At 38.7% G+C, this 24,443-nt stretch overlaps 2 protein-coding genes across 2 annotated transcripts in view; one reads left to right on the forward strand and one right to left on the reverse strand.

The window, feature by feature from the left end:
* dph1 (diphthamide biosynthesis 1) overlaps positions 1-10,153 on the reverse strand; it is a 76,695-nt gene extending 66,542 nt beyond the window's left edge. The window contains exons 1-2 of the mRNA XM_027999126.1: positions 10,030-10,153; positions 7,425-7,574 (exon numbers count right to left, since the gene is read on the reverse strand). Of these exons, the coding sequence (XP_027854927.1) occupies positions 7,425-7,574; positions 10,030-10,081 (202 nt within the window). The 5' untranslated portion in view covers positions 10,082-10,153. The remainder of the gene's footprint in view (positions 1-7,424; positions 7,575-10,029) is intronic.
* Positions 10,154-10,794: 641 nt separating this feature from the next.
* rtn4rl1b (reticulon 4 receptor-like 1b) overlaps positions 10,795-24,443 on the forward strand; it is a 203,951-nt gene continuing 190,302 nt past the window's right edge. Inside the window, exon 1 of the mRNA XM_027999209.1 lies at positions 10,795-11,762. Within this exon, the coding sequence (XP_027855010.1) occupies positions 11,750-11,762 (13 nt within the window). The 5' untranslated portion in view covers positions 10,795-11,749. The remainder of the gene's footprint in view (positions 11,763-24,443) is intronic.

Below are 24,443 nucleotides of genomic sequence, written 5' to 3' on the forward strand. Positions count from 1 at the left end.
TAGCAGAGTTGATATTTCTCCTCAACTAGACCGCTTCCACTATCTGGTTTTTGAATTCGTAGAACATGAGTACTTTTACGGAACGTTTATCTGACGCGGTGAGGAATAATGTACATTTGCTCGATCCTTCTCTAGTACTATAATAATAATAATAATAAGACTGGCAAATAGTTAACTCCTGGATGAAAACTGTAACATCGTTGTTCACAGAGGAGGAAGTCTAAAAGAAAGTGTGGCTCTAGCTCCGTGACTGTTTTGGAAAAGCTAAACAGAGGATGCATTGAGGTAAGGAGAATCTCCCGACAGCAGTGGCGTGGCGTAAACTGGACGAGGAGGGGCGTCCCACAGCTGGTCTGTGGTGTTCCATGAAAGGTGTGTGCCAATGCATATGTCCCAAAACCACTTGACTTTGTGGCGACTGTTTGGCTTTGTATGAAGTATGTGGGAGCTTTAATTGTTGAAACTTCACACTGGACCTCAAAGAACTTGAATTCTGTGGCTCTCCAATCTTCCTCCAGACTCTTTGACTTTGATTTAACAAATGAAATGCAAATTTTCGCTTTGATCTATAAAGATTACTATGGACCACTGAGCAACAGTCCAGTCTTCTTTTTTTCCCCCCTTAGCCCAGGTAAGAGGCTTCTGATGTTGTATCTGCTTCAGAAGTGGCTCATCACAAGGGATGTGCCGAACTGCAGCCCAAAAACCAAAGAGTTCAGAGTTCAGGACAATAGAACTTTTGTGGTTTAAAGGATGGATCTATAGAAATTAGCACTAATAATACCTATTTAATGACACATTTTAAGTACATGTATTGTTTGATTTCTTTGCATATGTGGATTGGATGGGTTGTTGCCAACATCTAGTGAAACTTTTATGTTATTTGCATCTTTCTAAATACATTTATTTTAAAGTCGGCGATGTGTTCATTACCCATTTTACCCACTGTATATATGAGTTTCACTTTTTTTGAGCTGCATAACAGAAAAACTTTTTGATGACTTTCAAATTTACTGAGATAGAGCTAAATTTATTGATTGAGTTTATTCTGAAAAACACACCCAGAGTGCAGGAGGTTTTCATGGGAGGTGCCTGCCATCGATTTCAACACAGCCGTGTGAGCAACATTGCACCAAAATCTTTATTTCAATCAACAATGACATTTTCTGCCAGTTAACTCTGTCACATCTTTCCACCAGAAATCCATCAACGTGTCTGTGAACCCGTTTAGTTTGAAGTCCCAGAATTCAGTACACAAAAGGGTATTTTTTACTTGACTTGGCCTGAAACAATTTCAGCAATTCAGTGAAGTAATAAAAGATGGAGCAGACAACGGGCCGAGCAGGCTGAGGTGGGATGTACACGGGATGGAGTGATAGACGGAGCAATAAGAGGGGGTGGAGCGGGAGTGCTTCTTACAGATGAAAGGTTAAGGGATCGCCCGGCGCTCATGCAGGCAAGGAGACGGGTCATTACATGGAAAAGGGCAGGTTTATTAGCGGAGAAGGATTCCAGAGTGCACCTCTGCCATAGTGGACGGAAAATAAAGAGCTGTCTCCGACTGTTGGTTCCTGTGAAAGGATGAGTCAGATGCCAGAAGTGAGAGTGCAAGCTTAAGGCTTAGACCTAAGCTTTATAAATGCTTTCGACTTGAGAGACATTTCTGCCCCAACAGACCAAATATCGAAGACTTACCTCAACAAAAACACTAAAAAACACTAAAAACAGCCAAGCAGGGAAGCTGCAGGGGAGGGGCGCTCGGTGAGTATAAAGCTTGGAAACTGCAGTTCCTTGCAGGAGCTTTGTCCTTGAAGGCGGAGCTAGGTCCACCCAAGTGTTTTGCACAGCTGATTGGTTGCCACGGGAAATTAAAGGATTTCTCAAACATGCATGAAAGAATCAAAGCAACACGCCAGGTATGTTTTTGATGAGTGAACATTAACATTATGACACAATGTTAAGCTCAAAAAAAGTTTATTTTACCTAATACTGCTCCTTTAGAAACCTAACAGTGTTGAACAGATAAGCACCCTAATCTGGAATGGACTTTCAAACCAAGATTAGAAATCCAGTTGCCTTCTGCCTTCTACATAAGAACTTGCAGTTTGGGTTTGAGCTCATTTATTATTTCCCTATGAACATGATCTCCGGCATATAACATTATTGATAGAAATAAAACTCAAATGTTAAGAAGAAAACATAAAATGTAATGAATTATCTATAAACAAGAGTTGCACAATGTACCCTAAAATCTACGTAATGGTATAGTTTGGAGTGATAAAGACTAAATATTGCATTTTTTCATTACTGTGTAGCTGCAAACATTGTGTCAGATTCTAAAACCTTCCTACACCAGGACAAACACAATACGTTTTGGAACTTTTTTCCCCCCATAAAGTGCAACATCAGAAGCCAGAGAAAACGGTAATCACAGGCGACTGTCGTAGGCTTAAGATAAATTCAGTGGAATCCGAGAGGAAACTTTGCTAAGCGATCAACATTATTTGCATTTTGTGTCCTGAAGATTGGCATGACACAGGCTGCAAGACAACAGGGAAAAAAAATTTAATTAAAAGTTGTAAAAGAAAATCGTTGCTAAGCCAAAAACACTGAATCACAAAGCTGACACTGCGATACGGTTCCGGTGCAAGCTGAGTACTGACATATTAGAACACCATCCAAAAGGGAACGATTAGAACAGCAGCTTATGAAAACATGATATTTTTTGTTCCAAAAATAAGTCGTTTTTAGGTGCAATATGAGCAGAACATTAAGTGATCCACATTAATCGCGTTAGTTTCTCATGTTGATCTCAGTGTTTTGTTTTGGATTTTTCTGACTATTCTCATCAACAACAAAAAAACATTTTTTTTTTAAAACAGCAGTGAGAACACATAAAAAGCTGGTCAGCAATCACAAGAAGGGTTTGGTAGTTTTAATCCCAATAAAGACTTATCCATTTAAAATTGTGAAAAGCATAAATATTTTCCAATATGTCGTTTTTTAAAAACATAAAATAAAATGTAACGAAAGAAATATAATATTCAGTTTGTGAATAAAAGAGTAAGCCAGCCTTTACTGTCTTATTAGCAATCAAGAAGGAAAATAACAGATAGCTGCAGCCAATCAAATGTGCACACTTTGCGAAAGCCTTCCTACTAAGCAAATAAACACATCCATTTATTGATTCAAAGTTATAATCAAAAATAGTTGATTTGAATAATTGACAATACTTTTTTTTTTCCAAGAATTTGACTAAATAGTGTGGATGGATTTATTTCCTTTACAAAACAAACTTTTTAATACATACATTTTCTCTAAAGTTGTGATTTTTATGAAGAATGCACAACTTCATTGATAAAAATGAGAGATTGATAAAAATGTACATTTTTATCAATCTACTGAGCTACGTGTGTGTGTGTTTAAGACCATCACTACGCATTGTAAGAGTGGGTTTTTTTTATTGCTTTTATTTTTATTTTTGTTAATGTATGCTATGCTGGGACAAATCAATAAAGTGTTATCTATCAAAAACCTAAACCTAAGTCAGGTCATTTTAAAAGCTAAATAATTTTTTAAGTCAAATGGTACAGAGGATCAACAATTTTTTCCAAGTTATTTTTACTTTTTTTTATTTCACAGCCGATACAAACCAAAGTTATTAGACGGTCAGTATTAGATTCTATCGTGTGTTGTTCTTCTGTACCCAATTTTTAACAAATTGTGTGAGACTCAAGAGGAGTTCAAAGGATGACAAAGAAACAGATGGACACTATGAGGAACAAAGAGGAACAAGGGTGATAAGGTGAGTTATGCTCTTTGAGTTCAGAGAAAGGCTGAGCACAGATAAAAATAAATAAATACATTTTAAAAAACCTGCACCAGCAGGATGTAGCAAACCTAACACTGCAACTGCCAACAGCAAATGCTTTAAAAATAAATAAATACAATGATGTAATCCTTTTGGCATACAATTTGCATATTTCTATTGATGACAATAAGGGACAGAAGGATCATATATTACGTGTTGGTGAAAGATATTTAGCTTTTTTCAGGCTCAGGCTGGTAGATGAAAAACCAAGCATTAGTAGAAGTCAAAACATGCATGGAGCACTGCGTGGGAGCAGAAACTGAAAATAGCTATGCTATGCTATAAAGAGAAAAGATACCAAAATATGTGGCTCCCAGTCGGGCCCAGAGTGTTTGTTATTGGAAAGGAAAATCTACTGGACACAGAAAAAAATATATAAATAAAAGAATGAGCCTCACCAAGTTATGTAGGACTGCCGGGTAAAATGACAATCTGCAAGGAGAGCCCCTGGAGCCGACAGTTTTTTAAATTTATTTATTTTTTTTTTAAATACATTTGGAATAATCACCTCTCAGTTTGTCAGCGCATAAGTACCTGTGATAAGTTAAAACCTAAATCGGAGACAAGTGTTATGCATTTCTTGGAGATTTGTCATGTAACAGTAAAATTTACAATTATTTTTAAATGTGTGAACAAGAAGCAAGGAAGCTAGCAATGGGCTAGCTTCCTTGCCCATTGCAATGCAAGCAATGGGCAAGCAACAAAGCGTGCCCATTGTTGCAAGCTTGCAATGGGCAAGCTTGTTGCAAGCAATTTTGTTCTTAAAGACATCATAATCCATTTTATTTATGATTTTGGTTGTGTGTGGTTTTTATTTCTGTTTCATTTATTGTTTTGCGCTTGTGTTTTATTTTGGATATTTTAAATATCTTCCACTTTCAGTGTTAAGTGTTCTTTAGAAAATTAAAGTTGGTTGGAATTTGAGCGGTCGACCTTGCATTACTCTGCCATTCTCTATATACTTGCTTGAAAATGGTCTCAAAAACTACAATATTATCTTTTATCATAATAATTGCTGGGACTATTTATCATCCAGCAAAATTTGTTATTGCGCTAACCCTCTGAATAACTCAAGCTTTACCGACAGAGGACATACCGATTGCGCCTTCATAGAAGAAATACAAAAAGATAAGATAAGATTTATTTGTCATTGTCATCAACAGATTACAACAAAAATAAGTGGTGTCAAGAAAAAAGAACTAGTACTGAATTGGAATTAGAACTGGCCCATCGCTCACTGGCTCGCAAGCCAATAGTGAACAAACCATGAAAGAAATTTGTGTTTTAGAGAGAAAAACAGCCAAAAAAATAAGTTTTGTGTACATTTATAATGGAAACCAAGCTATAGAGGAGGGGTGCCAAAGTGGGTCCTCGAGGGCCGGCATCCTGCACGTTTTAGTTCTCTCCCTGGTGGTAGTAACAACCTTTCAGCATGTCAATGTTCTTCTTAGGCCAGCTAATGAGCCATCATTGGATCCAGGTGCGTTAAACCAGGGAGAGAACTAAAACATGCAGGATGCCGGCCCTCGAGGACCCACTTTGGGCTCCTCTGCTATAGAGGAAGACCAAGTAGGTTTATTAAGAACAAGGTCTGCAGTTGACCCCATGAGGAGGCTTAAGGGTTTCATATACACTGGCATACTTCACTCCATGGAGGTCTGCGCATACTCAATGAGGACTCAATGAGGACGTCCACGCAAAGGTAGATTTTTTTTTTTAGAAATTACATTTTCTTGAGTAAATTTTAGAATTCAGTTGGGCAATTCAATTTTTTTCCTCCATCCTCTATTTTCCACACCTATTCAAAGGGGAAAAGTAAAAAGAGGAAACTGCATTCACAGGTGGTGTGCTTAGAAACCTTCCTGTATGGACAGTGAGGAGAAAAGAAAATCTGAGTTGGGGCACTAGCAGCTTCGGAGTGAGTGCAGTTCTCCACAACTGTCAATAACACACCAGCACAATTCCTATGGGAGTGCCATCACTCTAAAGATCAAAAAAGGCCAACATGTTCCATTTACAAATTCAGTGTTAACTGACACCAAAGCACACAAGACATGAAGTGCATGTGAAAAGCATTTTGCTTCAGTTTAGTGACCCAGAGGAGGGAGAGAGAAGAGCGCCAGAAAAAAAACAAAACACCTTTCTGTAAAATTACAGCAACATGGAGCTTAAACCATCTTCAAAAGAAGCCACCCTCAATGCACGTTTTGTTAGTATAACATATACATATATATATATATATATATATCTTTTTTTTAATATGGCTCAGAGAAACTACTTTTCCTATTTGGTTTGGTGGATTATTCATCCTGAGGCAGTTTCCAGAAATTCTCATCTTACTGTCAGTGGAGGCAAAGGTAACCTTTTTTAAAAAAAGGACATCTTGCAGGTGGGAAATTGCACAGTAGCAGTTATCAAAGTCAGTTAAGTCAAAACACACTCATATATGGCTTCAAACATTTTTACCATAAACTGGCTTTCTGTATCAAATGCCAAATGCAATGTAATCTAAAAGTCCCCTACCTCTGAGAAGTAATACAAATCTAGTTATATGTATGAAATAATAATGAGTTACTGGTGAAATATTCCATGCAACTCAACAGTTTAACAGAAAATATGGGAATTTCTAACAGTTTTGTCTCTTCTAAGTAATACACTTATGTAACATTTCTGAGAAAAGTGCAAAACAGACAAAATAACAATCTGAAGTTTCCTTGATGCTCACTTTGTTACTTAAGTCTTTTGCACCAAGTCATATCTCAATAAGTCTTATAAAACTGCAAAACTGCTGAAACACTGAGTCCCTTTAAATCAAGACAACAAACCTGCATACTTGTTTTTGAACCATAATAACTGGAATATTGACCAACATATTTGATGTATTGATGGTATTCGCCAAAATGTAATGTCTGTTATTAGTATTCTCAACTGCTAACTATGTAATATATAATGATGTTTTATATGGTTTTCACAAGGCAGAGCTCTTTGAACAACCGTGTTGTTGATATGTACTATGCGGATAAACTTCGTTGATTGATTGAAATAATAAAAATTACATTTATCCCATTAGTTGAGTGCCATGTAGTCTGCCTAAAATATAGAACTGCTTTTTAACATGCTTCTCTTTTCAAATCACCATACTCATACTCAACATCTAAAAATCTCAAACTTGTTTTGGTGCTTTAAATTATTAAAATAAAAATAAGCTAAAATATTTTCCCTTTTAAAACATCATTTGTTCAAAGGAGCTCCGCTTACTGATTCATTTTCTAAAAGCATTGTTGAAATTAGGCAATTTTCAGCGTTAGAATCAAACTTCGTCAAAGTAAAGCACATGCAGACACATAAGTGTAAAACATCATATTTTTCTTAAGGTAAGATCGGCAAAATATATTTTTGCAATGATGTAAAGGATTGTCTAAACCTGCCATATTACCATTCAACATCTGCAAAACTTTCCTCTCGAAAGCAAATATTAAGCCAAGGTGAGTCGAAAGTGTAAATATAGAAATTAAAATGAACAAATTGTCTACAGGAAGATTAAAGGAATCACCTCTCTTCGCTTTTGCTTGTCTCACTCTCCAAACGGTCTTGTAGATCTCAAAGTTGTAATTTGACGGCAGGACTCTGATGGCTTCCTGTAGCTCAGGGTCTTGGAGGATTTCATCTGGAATTTGATTGGCTACCCGCCGAGGGCCCCGCGCTGCAGACGAAAGGTGATCGTTGACATATTATCAATTTGAGAAAACAAACCGGGTTGAATCATACAAGATGACCAACAGCAGAACATTAACAACCGGTGGGCGGGAAGAGCAGATTACAGAGAAGGAACCGTCACTCAAATTAGATTTCCACAAATCACTGATGGGTTTAAAATTAATTGAAATCAGAGAAGAGTTGAAAAAACTTTATTGTGCAAGTTTACATTTCCACAGAGTACACAATAAATGCATTATTCCAGTATGCATTGTGCAAATATTTTTTTTTTTTTAAAAGATGGAGAATGTATTACTGTTTGAATCAAAAACTAAAATCTAAAAGAAATATTTATAGATAGCTAATGTAAATAATGTAGTCATTCATCAGGTTTTCTCTTTAAAAAAAAGATCTTAAATAAAATCTGTACCCTTTTGTGGGGACAGAGGGGGGATGGGTGTAAATACATTTCTATTAAAAGGAAAACAATCAAGATTTTCTTTTTATGTTTTAAAAGACCATCTACATCATATAGTTTGAAATAAGAAGAAAAAATGGTATGAAATTGCAGAAATCACTTTAGTTTCAAACACAGCAGCACACATGAATTGTTGAGCTACGATGAACAACCAGCACAAACAGCAGTTTTTACTGAAACAGTGAGGACTAAAAGAAAGAAAAAATTACCCTGCAACAACACATAAGGCTAAATATAACACTATATATATATATATTTTGTTGTTTGTTTTTTTTGCCATTTTTCAACCAAGTCTTCAGGAATGGCTCCTATGATGGCAAACTTTTGATCTTCAAGAATGTTTATATATATATATATGTATATATATATATAGGGAAACATTATCCCAGAAGGGGTTAATAATTGGACAAGACTAGAAAACATGAGTGTGATTCCCAACATGTGCGCCGCCGACCACCACCAAACATATGAGCTTTCGTCTACATTTCTGTTGTAGACGAAAGACATTTTCAGAGATGGATAACAAATCTACACCAGCTTCACTTCTGAAGCAGTTTAAGAACCGATATTAACTGCAAAAAAGTTTTGTGTGGTATTCATAAGAGAAAGAAAATACAGATGAAAAGACATCAGAATAAAACAATAAATTAAACAGGCAAGCTAGTTGGATCACAATGCATTAGAAGAATAAAAGAATTGTTTTAAAGGAGGGATGTGAAGTGTTCCAGTAATATCGAAGGGTAAGTTGTTACACAAAAAGGAGCAGTGACACAAATGTCCGGTCTCCTCTGATTTTATGTCTGGTTCTGGGAACATGTAAGAGCAGTTTATTGTTTAATCAAAGTGTTCTGGAAAAGACAAAGGCGCATCCTAGGCCGTTCATAACTTTAAAAAAAAGAAAAAACAAAAAGAAACTACAAAAGAATTTAAAAAATAACATCCGGTAAGAAACTGGCAGCCAATGCAGAGGAGCTGGAACTGTGGCTACATGCTCACGTTTCCAGTTAAGAGTCGAGCGAGACATTTGGAGACATTGTCAAGAAGATTGCTCCATTTTTTAGATGATGAGTTACAGTCATCTATACACAAAAACTGTTCTCAAGGTTAGTTTTTATTAAAACTGTAATGCATGACACTGTGTAAAAATATGATTGCTCATCTTACTCTTTGAAAAATGAATTTTGTATCTTCACAGTCTACAGTGCTCAATAAGAGCAATAAAATACTAGCTGAGGTGGATATTTTGTTAAACGCTTGCCTATTTTTCCCATCCCTGAACAACATAATAGGTTAAGGTATGCTTAAAAAGTTCAATTAGCTAATTTCTTCTTCTTTTGTTTTATCTCAAAATGAATTTTTTTTAAAGAACAACTAATTTACTCAAAACTAGTACTTCTCTTGAATTTACGACAGACAACCATCCCATTTCCTTAGCACTTCCTTTATAACGTCTTAAGCAAACGCATAGTCTACTTTTAATTTTGACAAAAAGTAGAGGCAGTCTACTCAAATATTATAAGAACTATTTTGTATTATTTTAAGTTAATTCAAAAAGGAACCAAAGTTTAAAGTGGAAAGCCATTGAATGAGGAAAATAGTGTAAAGCATTTTAAGACGTGGTATGATTTTTGCATTAATTATACTAACTGACGGCTTTCCATACTCACGTTTGCTTAAAAAGTAGACTAATTTCAGCACGTTTTCCTAATAGAAAGCTCTGAGTTCATTTGCTCATGGAACATGATTGGTTTAAAACTAAAGACAGAAAGCATGCACTATAAGAGAACTGTTGTAATTTACTTAAAATGAATCAGCTGTGACATTCAACGACGTGTTGTCGTGTGAATTAGAGACATTTAAAGCAGCACGTTGTCTCTCCTGCAAGAAAGCCGGTAAAACTGTATGTGACTCGCACTGTTAATAAAATACTGAGCGAACATGAAACGACAAATGACATGTTTCATTGGCGACGTGTTTCCTTCACCTGCAGGCTTTTTGACGGGAACTACCTCCACTTCGGTTGCGGGCGCAGCCATGTTTGCTCACTTCCAAACAAGAAGCACGTGAGCGACAGAAAGGCGAATCCAATCGCTTGCGGAGGAAAGGCGCGATAAGACGAGCACCGAACTCATCGATGGCACAGCGGCGGGACGGGAGGAGAATACCAGAACACAAGTTACGTTCTTCTTCTTCTTCTTCTTCTTCTTCTTCTTCTTCTTCTTCTTCCACTTACGTCGAATCGTCTGATACGATATTTAGCTGGAACTGTTCGCCCTCACAAAACCAAAACACACGCAAGAAAATGTTTTGAAAGGCAATAACATCTTTATGAAGTATTAGAAAACAAAAATAAAAGGGACGTGAAACAAATAAAAAAGAAAGCAATATAGCGCGCGCACAATAAAAAGATTGTAGCTGATATACTTTTGCCCAGAAATTTTTCAACTTTATTTAAAAATACAGCGAATTTTGATTCCGTTGTAATTGTTACGCAATACCCCCATTAAGGTAATGCTTCCTCCCTAGCATTACCCTAAGTAACTTTTTTTTAAATTAACGATGTCCAACCCCCCCCCCCCCCCCCCCCCAAAAAAAAATAAAAAGTAAAAAATACACGATCAGTTGGACGAAAAAAATCAAAAGTGAAACATTATCCAACAATTGTATACAGTAAACTATACATAAATGAATTATTTTTTTTTTTTTTTCCATCTCAGATGTGTCAGGCGGACCTCCAGAGTCAGATAATATGCGTCCCAGGCTGGTGCAGACAAGGACTCTTGGCAGTGAAGAGGGATGGAGCAGCGCGCTGCCCTGTGGAGGGGCTGAGGCGGCATCACTCTTTCCTTCCTCCCTAGGCGCGCAGCGATCTGGTCCATAGTTGGAGACCGACGAGAGATCTTCCCAGATAAGGTGTCAGAAATGTAAGCAGAGGTGAGAGCCGGGAAAAGGAGCGGGATCTTTTGAGAAAGGCGACGGAATCAAAGTCCACATCAGCAGGGATGATTTCTGAGGAGTCATGCGCTCATAATCTGACATCAGAGGCGGGATGTGAATCCAAATAATTTATGGTAATTACAGGTTCGGACGACTGTGATGCAATTTTGGATGAGAACACGGGGGCATGGCCGTCTGACATTTAACAGCTTGTTTTATTTGGATTTTGTTGGTGGTGGTGCTGGGGTCTGACTTGACCAAAGAAACTGATCTGCAAGCCTGTGCGGTCATTCGGGTCTGGAAGGAGTTGGCTGGGCGAGGAGGGTTCTGCTGTGCGTCCTGATACGCTGGACTTGGGAGAACCGATTTATTTGCACCGGTTTCACAGCGACTGTCTGTCTGTCCCCTCGTTTGCAACCTCCCAGTGAGGTGTGTCGGACTTTTATTTTATTTTTATTTTTTATTTTATCTCAGGAAAAAGGAGCTTATTGTTTTTTGGTCAACACTCCCCCCATCCCCCCTCCACCCCACGGCAGTCTGCGGCTCCGTGCCGAATCCACGGGAGCGCACGGAGAACCAGAGGAGCGACAGCCGGACATTCTTACACCTGACCAGACCCAACCAGTCCACACCCCCCTCCGGGAAATCCGCTTCCGATCGACTCCAAAAAGTGAAAGGCGCAAGTTTCAAAAGCCTGGAATATACGACTCGATGAGACGCGCAGGACGCAGGACCAAATAGCGCATATACAGACACAGACCTGCAAAATGTTCAAACGGGGTAAGTCTCAAGTTTTGCTCCAGATGCAGTCTCTCCCCCTGCAGGGTGTTGAGATGATTCCCCCCCTCCACACACACACACACACACACACACACACACACACACACACACACACACACACACACACACACACACACACACAGCCACCCTCCTCTCTGCGTGTTCTGTTTTGGTGTAATGCGTCCACTGCTTGCGCTCCTCCCGGTCACAAACCAGATGTTTCAAATGAAGACCCGTTCATCATGAGGCGCCGCCGTGCCCTGCAGATTGTGTCGTTACGAGCGTTGCGCCATTTGAGGCGCGTCTTCAATTTGCACAACGGGCTCCGTAGGTCTGTGGGAATTAAATATTCATCTGCGCGAGGATACACTGGGATGCACTGTGTGATATTAATACAACTGATGCCGCACTGCAGTTTATGAGTTATGCACGGGTCACAAAGCTATTTCAGCCAGCGTGTTCTTCTCTCTCTGTTTTTGCTATATCTGGGGGATAATCGCAGATCCCCCCCATTAAAAAAAAAGAAGAACTTTTAATATCCATATCCCCCGGATAGATTCACACGAGACCCCACTCTTACTTGACGGCTTTTTTTTTTTTTTGGTCCAAAGAAGTATCTCTTTCATTCTGTGCTTTAATTGGCCATATGAGCTGCATAACTATCTCCACAGTAGGAAGAGTAAAAAAGCTCTAATGAGAATGAATTACAGTACTACATGCCCCCACTGCGCAATTATTAGGGGGTTGAAATAATAGCGAAATTAAACTGTTTCTCATTTTTGCTGCCTCTTCTTGATACCCTTAGGGGGCCGGCGTGAAAACCTGGAGATATCAAGAATCCACTTCAGCAGCCACTGCCTTTGGTCTTTCTAATGCTCAACCTGCAGCGGAACCTGCTCCTTAGTTGTTGTTTTTTATTAAATACATATGAGATTAAAGCTGCATAAACCAGTAAAACCACCAGAAATGCCTCTTAAAGTGCATTAAAAATACTAAAGCTGAACATGTTTGTATGTGATGGAGCACGTGATGCATCCTTTTTCTTTTTTTAACTGGATCTTACTAGTTAAAACGTCAAAAAGTGTGGCATACCATTGTGTTTAGTCTCTCTAAGTCCATTACAGCTGCAAGAAATTTGAGTATTGTCAGACGCTGAAACTTTTGCCAATTCTTCTTTGGAAAATAGCAGAAGTTCAGTCACATTTGATGGAGAGCGTAAGCAAAGAGCAATTTTCAAGTCTACCTACAGGTTCTCCATTGGATTCAAGTCTGGGCGAATACATAAACATGTTTGGAAGACGAATGTCCATCACAGTTTAAAGTATTTTTGCAGCCTTGAACAGATTTTCCTCCAGGACTGATCTGTTTTCTAGAACCCTGTTGGAAAAAAAAAAAGCATCTCCACAGCATGATACCGCCATCGCTTTTCACCACACAGAGGGTATGTGTCAGTTTTCCCCTGCACTTAGCACTTTGAATAACCAAAAAAAAAAAAAAACATTTTGCTCTCAATCAGACCACAGATTGTGTTTTCACATTTGATCGTTCAGTAGACTCGGTTCGATTGGGGGTCTAGAATTGCAACATTTGTTGCGTTTTCAGCTGGTGCGGTTTGGTTTCACACTCCAATGTGTCAAATGATCCAAACTCTGAAAATTCTGTTCTCCCCCTCGCCTGTGGTGGCGTCGCACCGAGAACCACTGAATAAAACAATGAGAAAACCTCCAAAGAAGACACTGAGCACAACTTCCTTCTTCTCAAAATGTAAACAAAAATGTATCAGCGGTCGTAGGATTTCTCTTGTTTTTGGTAAAAGACAAAAGAACATATGTGCGCAAGACTCACACTTATGTTTTGGAAGTATTTACCCAGAATACCCTGAGATATATAGCCCGCTTCCTGCTTTTGGAGCGGTTTCTCCACTTGGCATTCACGTACGCATTCGAACCGCGCCGGAGTTCACGTCAACTGAATCGAGACCGAGCTTTTTAGGTCGAACCAGAGTTTGCTTTTTCTTGTTCCGCTTCAGAGTTCGATTACACATACCTCCCAAAACGAACCGGACTTTCTAGGCAAACAAACCAGAGTTCGAATTAAAGCGGACCAAACAGGGCGGGTGTGAATTCACTCTCGCATGTTTGCTGGCTTTCACTCTGCAAATGGAACTCCTTATCCCTTCCTTGAAGCAATGGCTTTCTTCAAACCACTCATCCATAAAGAGCATACTTGTGGAGTCCATAACTAATAGCTTATAGCTTATTAGCAGATTCTTCCATCTGAGCTGTGGACCTCTAAAGCTTTTCTAGAGTTATTAGGATCTGCTTCTCTGCAACTCATTGGCAATCTTACCTGTTGGTATAGGTGGGCAGCAATGTCTTGATTAACATGTAGTGGCGGCAAAGGCTTTTCATTTTTGGATGATGGATTAATCAGTGCTGATGGTCAACTGTGAGATATTCAAAGATTGTTATATTGTTTTATAACCTAACCCTGCTTTATGTCTCTCCACAACTTTGTCCCTGATCTGTCTGGTGTGTCTTTTGGTCTTCATGATGCCGTTTGTTCTCAAATGTTTTTTTGCCAAACCCTCTGGGACCATCACAAGTGGTCTCTTTTTTAATAATTAGACATCTGAAGGCATTTGGTTTTACTTAGTGGCATCGACCCGACACCGGATAAATGGAAGAATATCAGGCATAAAGGGGCCTGAACACTTTCTGCATTCATGACACACTTTTTGGATTTTCATTTGCAAAACAAAATTAAGAATTTGCTACATTTCCCTTTCACTTCACAGACAGGCACTACCTTGTGCTGAGCTCTGACCTTCGATCAAAAGAAAATCGAGTAAAGTTCACGGTCGACAAAATTTAAAAAAACAACAACAAAAAAAAAGTAAACTGGTGTAATTACCTTTGCAAGGCTGAAAGACACATCTTCAGCCTAGTTCGACTTAAAGAACCCATGAACTATAGTGTTTGTATTTATTCAGGGTCTCCGGTGACAGAAATTCTTCTGTTTGGATTGTGTTTGTTTTTGCCGAGTGCCTGCAGGGCGAGAGAAAACATGTTGGGTTTTTTTCCCTCACTGCCATCAGATTGATTATTGTTGTTCTAACAGCTGAGATGAAGTAGACCTTAGTGATGACTGCTTAAAGCAGCTACATCTCAGAGAGGTTATAATGCTGCTTTGTCAAAACTTCATATGAGGCAATGGAAGTATGAAAAATACCACAGTTTCACAGTATTAGCGATTACAAAAATATACAAAATCTCAACGTATAAAATGATCTAACTGGCTTCATTTATAAACAACTTGCGAAGCAGCTTCTCAGAAATACTTTTAAAACAGGATTACCTTAGTAGGAGTGATGGGTGGGGCTCCTTTTGGTTTCCACATCTTGACTATAAGAAGTTTTAATGATTGGAAATATTTTCAACAGCAGACCTGAACATAGAAAACTAAACATTAATAAAGCAAAACAAAATCAAATATTTAATATTTTTATGCAAATATGTGAATATGTTTTGATTTAGTTTTTATTTCAAGCAGTTTGCCAGCCTGGTGTGGGAAAAAGTGGGTGTCACACCCGCCCACTTTCCCCTCTCAGCTCCTCCAGACTAGCGGCAGCAGCAATTAGCAAACACCTGGTGGAACTGCTCATCTGCTGAGCTCGTTATGCTAACGACTGCTCGGTCCTAAGAACACTTGTAAACGGCATAAAGAAGAAGCAGTGTTAAAATTACATGCTGAAGGTGGAGCGTCAGAAAGAGTAGGAGCTTCTTAAAGAGACAGCGGCCAAATATCTGGGTGACAAATTACAATGTCAAACGTTATGTTTGACATATGCAGCATTTTCATAGCAACTTAAGGTAACATATTTACTTAATTGTGTTATAAAATATGAACCATGTTCCTGGAAAATACACAATACTGCCCCTTTACGAAAATACCCTGACTCATTTCCTGTTGGATGAGCGCCACTTGCACCGTGCATCAAAATGTGGGCAAGAATAGCCAAATGATTGAGAGAAAACAATAAAGTGAGTCAATGAGAGGAAGTGATGTACAGCTGAAATTTATGCTGCCAAACGATTTTGAATCCTTGCGTTACATCATTATACGTTGTGGTTTATTCCTCTCCGCTAAGTGCTAGATAGCTCTCTGCTTCACCCTCTGAGAGTCCTGGGAATCTTATGATAGTGCCCAAAATGAAGCTGCTGCTGTAACTACGTGGCGTTTTACAGGCGACTTTGTCTGCATGGAAACACAATCAGGGCAGCCAGCTGACCAGCAGTGAGCAGCAACGTGTGAGGAAGGAGGAGTGCTGGATTACTTCCTGCTACGTACAGCTTCACTGGGCACTGTCTCTCACATTTTACTCTTTATGACGGAATGGTAATTCAGAGGAGCTCAGTGTTTCAGCTGCTTTGCAGTTTTCTGGAAGTTGTGGTGCATAGAAGCCAAATGCTGCCAATACCTTTTTTATCCTAAAGATGTTTTTTTTTGTTTGCTTTTTTTTCCGGTGGTGGTTGTGGGTGGAAGAGGTGGGGAGTAAACGAGACTCACTTTCTGCATTCTCTTCAGAAGTCAGCCGAGCACAACACAATCTTTCCAGAAACAGAAAGGATAATAAGTGATCATCGGCTGAGATTATCTCTCAACACAAACATTTACTGGCGCGTTGATCAGTAAATAGAGAACAGACAGGTGGGGATCCAATTTGCATGCCTCATCCCTGCTCAGACCAAGGCTTTTTGGGGGGTTTTTTTGTATGTAAATCAGTTGTTTCTCCCCACCCCCTACGCGCAATCCAAGACGACTATAAATCTCTTAATTCAAAAGCAGCGCATTCAAAGCGCTTGATTTTCCACCGCTCTGCCAAAATGTGTTCTGTATGCCAACGAGTCTGAGTCTACAACAGAGAGGCAGGGACGCGTCAGCGTTGGCAGGAACAGCGGAGAAAGTTCTCTGGTGAATTTGAATTTTTTTTGCACCTGAAATAACACATCTTATGGGGAGCCAGGATGATGCATCATGAGCAGCAGCCGCTGTGAACCGATCCGCCATTCACAAACACATGCGAGGAGAGCGTCGTGCCGCAGCAACCTTCCTTCCTAGGCCGTGCCGAGCTGCGTCTCCTTCTCTCTCGTTTATATATATATATATACTGTATATATATATATATATTTTTTTTTTTTAATGAAGTACACATGCAGGTTTTGTAACACTACCATTTTTTTTACACCCTTAAATCATGATCTGAGCTATAAAGACAAAAAAAAAAGAAATAAAACTGTTTGAACATGCACTGCTTACGCGAGTCTTTCCTCTCAGTCACTTTGAGCACTTTTGAGTGATTCTACATCTGGGTGTACAGATCTATATTTATGTAGCCGTGCGAGCACACATGTCAGCTCCGTCTCCGTTTCTTTCACAGTCTCCCGCTCCCTCTTTCTCTCTATTTTTCTCTTTCTTTTTTTTTTTTTTTTTTTTTCTCTCAAAACCAGTCAGCCACAGACTGGGCACAAGGGATGATCTGTCAGAGCAGCTTTCAGACGGAAAGGACAAGATGTCCACTGAATTTACTATGGTGTGTCGTGCTGTAATTGCGGCTACATGTTATTCAGGATTATTGTATAAGGGGCTAACAGCTGAGTCTTTTTCCCCCCCTTGCTAAGACACACCACATGCACAGAGCGACTTGAAAAGACAGGCATTTGATTTATGAGCTGAAAAGCAACATTTAGTTGCATTTATTGCTTGGATTGTTATTTGTTGTTATTGTTGTCCCCCCCCTTCCTGTTTTGACCCATAAACTAAGCTCCATTGACCTGGCAGTCAAAGGGGCAGGTTTCTGTTCATTCCAGAACAGCTCAACAAAAAACAAAAAAAAAGAAGAAAAAATCAGTTTGCAAAGACTTAAAAAACGTGCTTAGCAATATCTCCGTCGACATCAACCCACCTCCGTCTTTTATTCACTTACATCATTATTGCGTTGTGATGCTATTTCAAACAGAAACTGCTTATATCCCACTTTTGATGCTACTTAAAGAGGAATTTTACCGGAGAACACAGAGAACTGGGTTGCGTTAGACACTAAAAGCAAAAAAAAAAAAAGAAGAAATCTTTCAGCAGCCAGAGCGCTTTCTAGTCTGGATTCTGCAGAAACTTTGACTCAATGCTACTATGAGAAGATCATTTAAATTGATCCTTAAATGTTGAATATCTCATGAGTTAAAGACATTTGTTGTTTCAGAACTTTCAAAGAGGTTGCATGTGAAAGAAAGAAAAAATTACATTTATTTAAGGTTTTTTAGCTTGTTAAAAGTTAAACAACTATTAAAGGGGGGAGTATTATGTGATTTCCAGGCACAGAGTGCCATTTTATTGTAAAACAAACCAACAAAAAAAACTATGTTACATTCAGTTGTTATAAAAGTCCTGTCCATCAAATATGACATAAAATAAATTTGACTTTGTAATTTGACACCTTGAAATTGGGCTTCTGTCTCTTTAAGAAACACCTGATCCTTCTGAAACTCTGCCTTCAAAAAGTCATCACAACATCACTCCTCTATTAACCCTTTAACAACAGTTTTACCAGCATTTCACTAAGAAGTAGCTCGTATAATGACCTCAGCAGATGTGCCTTTCCTCCAACTGTTTGCTAATTGCTAATGGCTAGTCTGCAGTAGCTGAGGGGGAGGATTGCTTTCTGAGGCAGAGTCTTGGAAACTGCAGCTCTGAGGAGCTTGAAGGCGGAGCTAGGTCCACCCAGGTGTTTCGCACAGGTGAATGGTTGCCATGACAGATTCGACAATTTCTCAAACATGCATGAAAGAATAAAAGCGACATTACAAGTGTGTTTTTGATGTGGGAATAACATTATAATATCATTTAAAGTAGAGTATGTTTAAACAAGCAAACAAAAAAAGTTATAGACTTGCAATTACAGATTTCTGGTCACTTTGATCAACTTTGAAAAACTAAGCACAATTTACTGATCTGATTCAGTTATTTACTTAATATAAAAACCCTTAGCAACTAAGGGTTTTTACATATGACACATAACTTTCTTCCTTTGTGGTATTGAGCACTAGAAGCATCACAAGCTCCAAAAAGTGAAAACACTGCTAAAAGGAGATTAATACAGTGACTTGGAAATCAATCAGACAGAGATTGGAATTGAAAAATTATCCCATCATCAGCACTGATCAGTGATTGGCAGGTGAAATGCAAATAAGAAAAAAAAACCTCTCTAAATCAGTGTGGAGGACCATCAATATGCGCACACACACACACACATGCGGCTCTCCAGATTATTAAAGCCTTATGTTCGCAAGTATGTGCATTCAGATCAGCAAATGTATCGCTAGCAATTAGTGCAAATAGATCTCGCATAATATACGTATTATTTAAACGTACACAATACAAAAACAAGTCACTGTGTCCCCTAACCTTCCGGCTCGGCAGATTAAGGACAATGCAAAAATAATAACTTGTGGCGGTTAGAACGGTTTCGAAAGCAGCTGTAAAATTGACGCATTAACTACAGGAATAGAAGATTTCTTGTATATTTTTCAAGTATTTGGAGGGTTTGTCATTAAAGGTTTCAGCAGAGCAAATACACCACAGGAAATACACCTGTGGCCCTGGAAAATAAGCGAGCCTCAAGCTTGATTTTTAAAAACAGATTCTCACACGAGGAATGTGTGACTCATAAACACAAAGTGCTCCCAAGCAAAATCTGTATGCGAGTTTTTTGCAGCTGACAGGTATGTTTCCAAAATGGAGTCAGACGGCGTCATCAGTTGGGCTGAAACTAACGATTGTTTTAGTAATCAGTTATTCAGACGATTAATCTGATTTTAAAAATGGGCTTTTTCAGCAGATTTTTCATTTAACCACTGAAGTCTTTTGTTGTACGATATTAGAAATAGATTTTAAAAATGCAAATAAAACAAGTCAGTTCATTTTTTTAAGTAAGGAAATAAACATTTTTGCCCAAAATACAATAACATAGAATTACATAACATAACATAACATGCTTCGATTCAACATGAAAAGCTCAGCCTTTTCTGCTCGACTTCACACCAATAATCACTTCAAACATCTGTGGATTTTTTTGTTGTTGTTGCTTGACAGTTTAGTAATTGGATAGCAAAAGGTGCTAAACATTGGAGATTTTTTTAATGATTATTATTACAGAATTTGAACCAGCTGAAGATAAGACTATTCCACTTGAGTTCTGGATATGTGTGTTAATCTTAAATGTAAAATGCACATATTCTTTGTAGATTTTTAGCTTAATTACTGGTCAAAATATGTAGTTATTTCAGCAAATGGTCTTTTTTTTTTTTTTTTTTGAGTCTGTATATACCAGTTAGAGATCAATCGACTACTAAATTAGTTGCTGATTATTCCGATTCATCACCTGAAGCTAAAACTATGCCATTTGAGTTGTGGATAGAACCTACTTACATTTTTTGTTTTTGTTTTATTTAAATTCAAAATGTATATATTTGTAGAGTTTCGGCTTAATTACTGGTCCAAATATGTTGGCATTTCATCAAATTGCCTTTTTTTGAGACTATATACTCCAGTTTACGATTAATCGATTACTAAATTAGTTGCCGATTTTTCCAATTAATCGATTAATCGTGATTATTCAATTGACTAATCAATTAGTTGATTATCACGATTGTGGTTAATCGTGATTAATCAGTTAATCAGCTCTAGTTCCCAAAAGACATAACAATTCGAAATATTGACACAAATTGATATTGACAAGAGCCCCATCTGTTACTGTTTATAGTAAACTTTGAGCCATCACAAAGGCCAAGAGAGACTTGTGTTTAAAAAAAAAAAAAAAAAGATTCCTTGCTCATTTTATCGCTGGACTAATCCTCTCAGAGCCTCGGAATGTGCCATCACTCCATGTCAGCTCCGCACCGTCGTACTTTCCGGCGTTAACTCGGGTTTTATGTGAGAGAGAGAGAGGAGAGAGAGAGGGGCGACGACTGAGTTCGAGAGGAGAGGAGGTTTGAAAAGAAGCGAAGAGGATAATGTGGAGGGGAGCAAAAAAATACAAACCTCAAAGTGATCCCTTTAAATCTTTCTAAGCCGCCTGAAAAATAGAAAGTCTGAGCGCAGAGTCGACGTTTCTACTCTCGTCTGACACTTGTTTAGAAGTGCAAATCTTAGAGCACCTTCCACCCCTCTGTTAGAAATGGTAATCAAAACATCAAGTAGATGCATGGAGGTGAAGAACATGGGCACCAAAGAAGGAAGAAAAAAAAAAAAGACAAAAATTTTTTGTTAGTTTCTGTTTTTAAAGCCGGAGCTTTGATGCAGTAGAATGGAGAAGGAAAAAAAAAACGAACTAAAGTAAAGTGACTGATTGGTATTCTGGAGATCTGTCCTAGAAAACACAGAGTCTCAGATAATTGACAGAGAAACAATCATCGGATAGCTGAGTCACATTTATTAGACAGCCAGACAGTGTAGCTCGGCCTCTGTCAGTGAATTCAAAATGTCTCATTTAGCCGAAGGAGATTCTCGATACCCCAAAAGCCATTTATTCAGCACACAAAACACAGGAGTGTTTCTGTGGGAGGCAATGGCACTTTTTGATCAAATTTCTCCTAACAGAAGATGGCATATAATTAGTAGGTACACACGTGAGAGGCGGGGTGTGTGTGTGTGTGTGTGTGTGTGTGTAGCAAGCATCGAGTTGTGCGTTTATTTCTGGGAACCATTTCACCGTTCCATTTTCAACCATTTCGCAATCAATCGGGTCGCATGGGGTCAGAGTTCGGAAGTGGATGCAGTGCGGCGAGGCGAGTCTAAAATGCAACATTTGGATTTGTAATAGAAGACAGGGGTGAAAAATTACAACAAAAAAAGGGCACAGACAAAAAAAAACCCCGTCTATTGCAGTTTCAACAAGAAAAGGAGAAAAAAAAGGAATAAAATCCACCTGATTTCTGTGCAAATGACATTTTTCCCCCCTTTGTTGTGGAAATGAGATGCAAGGAGGGTCATTAGTGGATGATAATGAGGTGAAGGAGACAAACAACCGAAGCCCTGTTGGTTTTTATGATATTAATAATTAAATTGTGATTAAGTGGCTAATTGGAGTTTAAAGGTCAATGTCAACTGGAATCCCATGGATTCTTTAGGGAGGCAGAGAGGACGACAAAGACGGTCCAGGAGACCGTTGACAGTAATCCCAGGTGCTCTCCTGTTACCGTGACAGCCGCCCCCCTCCTTTACCCCACCAGTCTTGAGGTTTCCTCCCCAGGCGACATTGCCTTTGTGTGCTGAGAACAGCAGTTCAGTTACACCGGCACCTGGGCTTCTGCCCTTGTGGCATTGAGGACATGAAGTGGCATGTCCTCCAAAAAGGTAAAAGGCTAGAACATAAAATAAAATAAAACGCAGTTTTAGTAGAGAGGTATCAGTCAATCTGCCAGAGGGCAGAATTAGCCCAATCAGCAAGTCAAATATTACATACTACATCGGCATGTTTTTCTTTCCTATATTCAGTAAATTGATCAAAACTAAAAACTTTTAATTTTGATTTACTTGTTTTGTTGTTTTAGGAACTGTTTTGGTCTGTATTTGGATGTAATCTGACAGGAAGGGGGCAGAGAGAAAGGAGCCGCGGACGGGAGTAGTACTCAGGATGGTTCGTGTCGAGGTCTTCGGGTTTTTGCATAAGGTGTAACCATCGTGCCACGTGACGCCCCTTGATTCATCTTTTTATTATTTTAACAGGAACTGGATGAATTACAGGGACATAAAGCATAAATATGCATATCTTTCAGTGTCTGGCAGTTCCATTTTGATTTTTCCGTTTCTGAATCCGATTTTCTAGAGATTCTGTTTAAATTAGGTGACTGACGAAAGGAACGGGCGTTGTGTACAACATTTAGTGTTAAAGCAATCCAGTAAAGGTTCCATACTGCATCAAATTCCTTCAGTTTTCATTTAAACAAAAACAAATTTGTGCTTAAAATTTTGTAACTTAAATTACCATTATTGGGCAAGTTTAGGTGCCTGACTTTCAAAGAATTATTCACAAACCATCGCATAGATATGTTGTTCTTTCAGCAAATGGCCTTTTTTTGAGTTTTACATTCTAGTTAGTCAATTACTAAATTAGTTGCCGATTATTCCAGTTAATCAGCTGAAGCTGAAGCTATGTCACAATATGAGTGGGTGTGTAATGCGATATGCAAATTGGAACGGCAATGACATATTCTCCATTCATTTTTTGAGCATTTAGAATAAGAATTCCCATGTCTACGTATTGCGATTCTTTACAGATTTTTTTCTTCTACACCCCTAATAGAGGTGAAAGGTAGACATATTAATTTTTAAATTTCAGGTTTCTGAGACCATGTAGCATCATTTTCAAACTATGCAAAGTTAGACTTTATAACAATCAGCAGCACAGACGGCGAGGTGGTTGGTGGGTAATTTCCAACAGGCAAAGTCTCTTGACTCCTACAGTGATTTATAGCTTATTATTACTCAGATTATCCCCGCTCTTCATCCACACCGCAGTCAGACATTCTTTATCTCGGGGTGGTTAATGTGAAAACAACGGCTAATTCAGCCTCCAGAGTTTACACATTTACAGATGGTTTTTTCTTTTAATTTATTTATTATTATTATTTTATTTGTTCAAGCGTGGACTGTGAGGCAAATTTTCAAACCAGTCTAATGGGAACGAGATGACTGAAAGAAACAAAACCATCATCTCTCCGGCGGTGCATCTTGCCCTCGCTTTCTGCTCCACCAGACCTGGCCTCGTCATTCCCGGCGTTTAATGAGACAGGCTACTGTCACAGTCACATCTGAGCTCGCCTCTTGTAGTATCTGCCCTGACTTTGTTCTGGATAATGCCATCTCTGCCCAGGCTCCTGCCACCACTGCGGTCGACTCTTAGGGAACAGTCAGAGCACTGGCAATTTGCTGCAATCCGCTGGAATTCATTTTTCCCTTTATGGACTCTGTGGTGTGGCATCGGCAAAGTTCATCGAAATAAAACCAGAGTAAATGATTGAGCCCATCTGGTGTGATCGAACTAATTTTCTTGTTATTCCTATTCCTTGTTTTTATCTGGAATGTTCCGTTACGGTGCTCTCTACGATTTTCTTTTTTTTTTTTTTTTTTTTACATTTTGCTACGTTATAATCTCCAGTTTCAATGTATTTTTATGGGATTCTAGGTAAATTGGAAGAAAAATAGCTTGTATATTTTTACACAAACATATCTGAAAAGTGTCCAATGTATTTGTATTTTGCGCTTTTACTCTGGTGCCACTCAAAGGCAGATCGGTAGGCAACTTGAAGAGTCTTCCACACGTTGAAGTGTGACATGCTGAAGCCGGAATAAAACCCACAACGTTCAGACAGCTGCTCACTGAGCAATCGATGAAATCTAATGCAGTAATCTGCTTTCTATAGCTGAGCATTAAATCAATAACAACACGTATCGCGATAGACACATGATTAATATCAATAGAAAATACGTCTGAGGGAATGTTTAAGATCGGTGGCGTCAACTAACTTACTAACTCTTGGGTTACCTAGCAACAACTTGTTGAGTAACTTGCGCAGCAGCAGTTTCATGTTTTGCCACACCTCTTCTTAACTGTTTAAAAATAAA

This window comes from Xiphophorus couchianus, chromosome 18 (assembly GCF_001444195.1).
Source record: "Xiphophorus couchianus chromosome 18, X_couchianus-1.0, whole genome shotgun sequence".
NCBI lineage: Eukaryota > Metazoa > Chordata > Actinopteri > Cyprinodontiformes > Poeciliidae > Xiphophorus > Xiphophorus couchianus.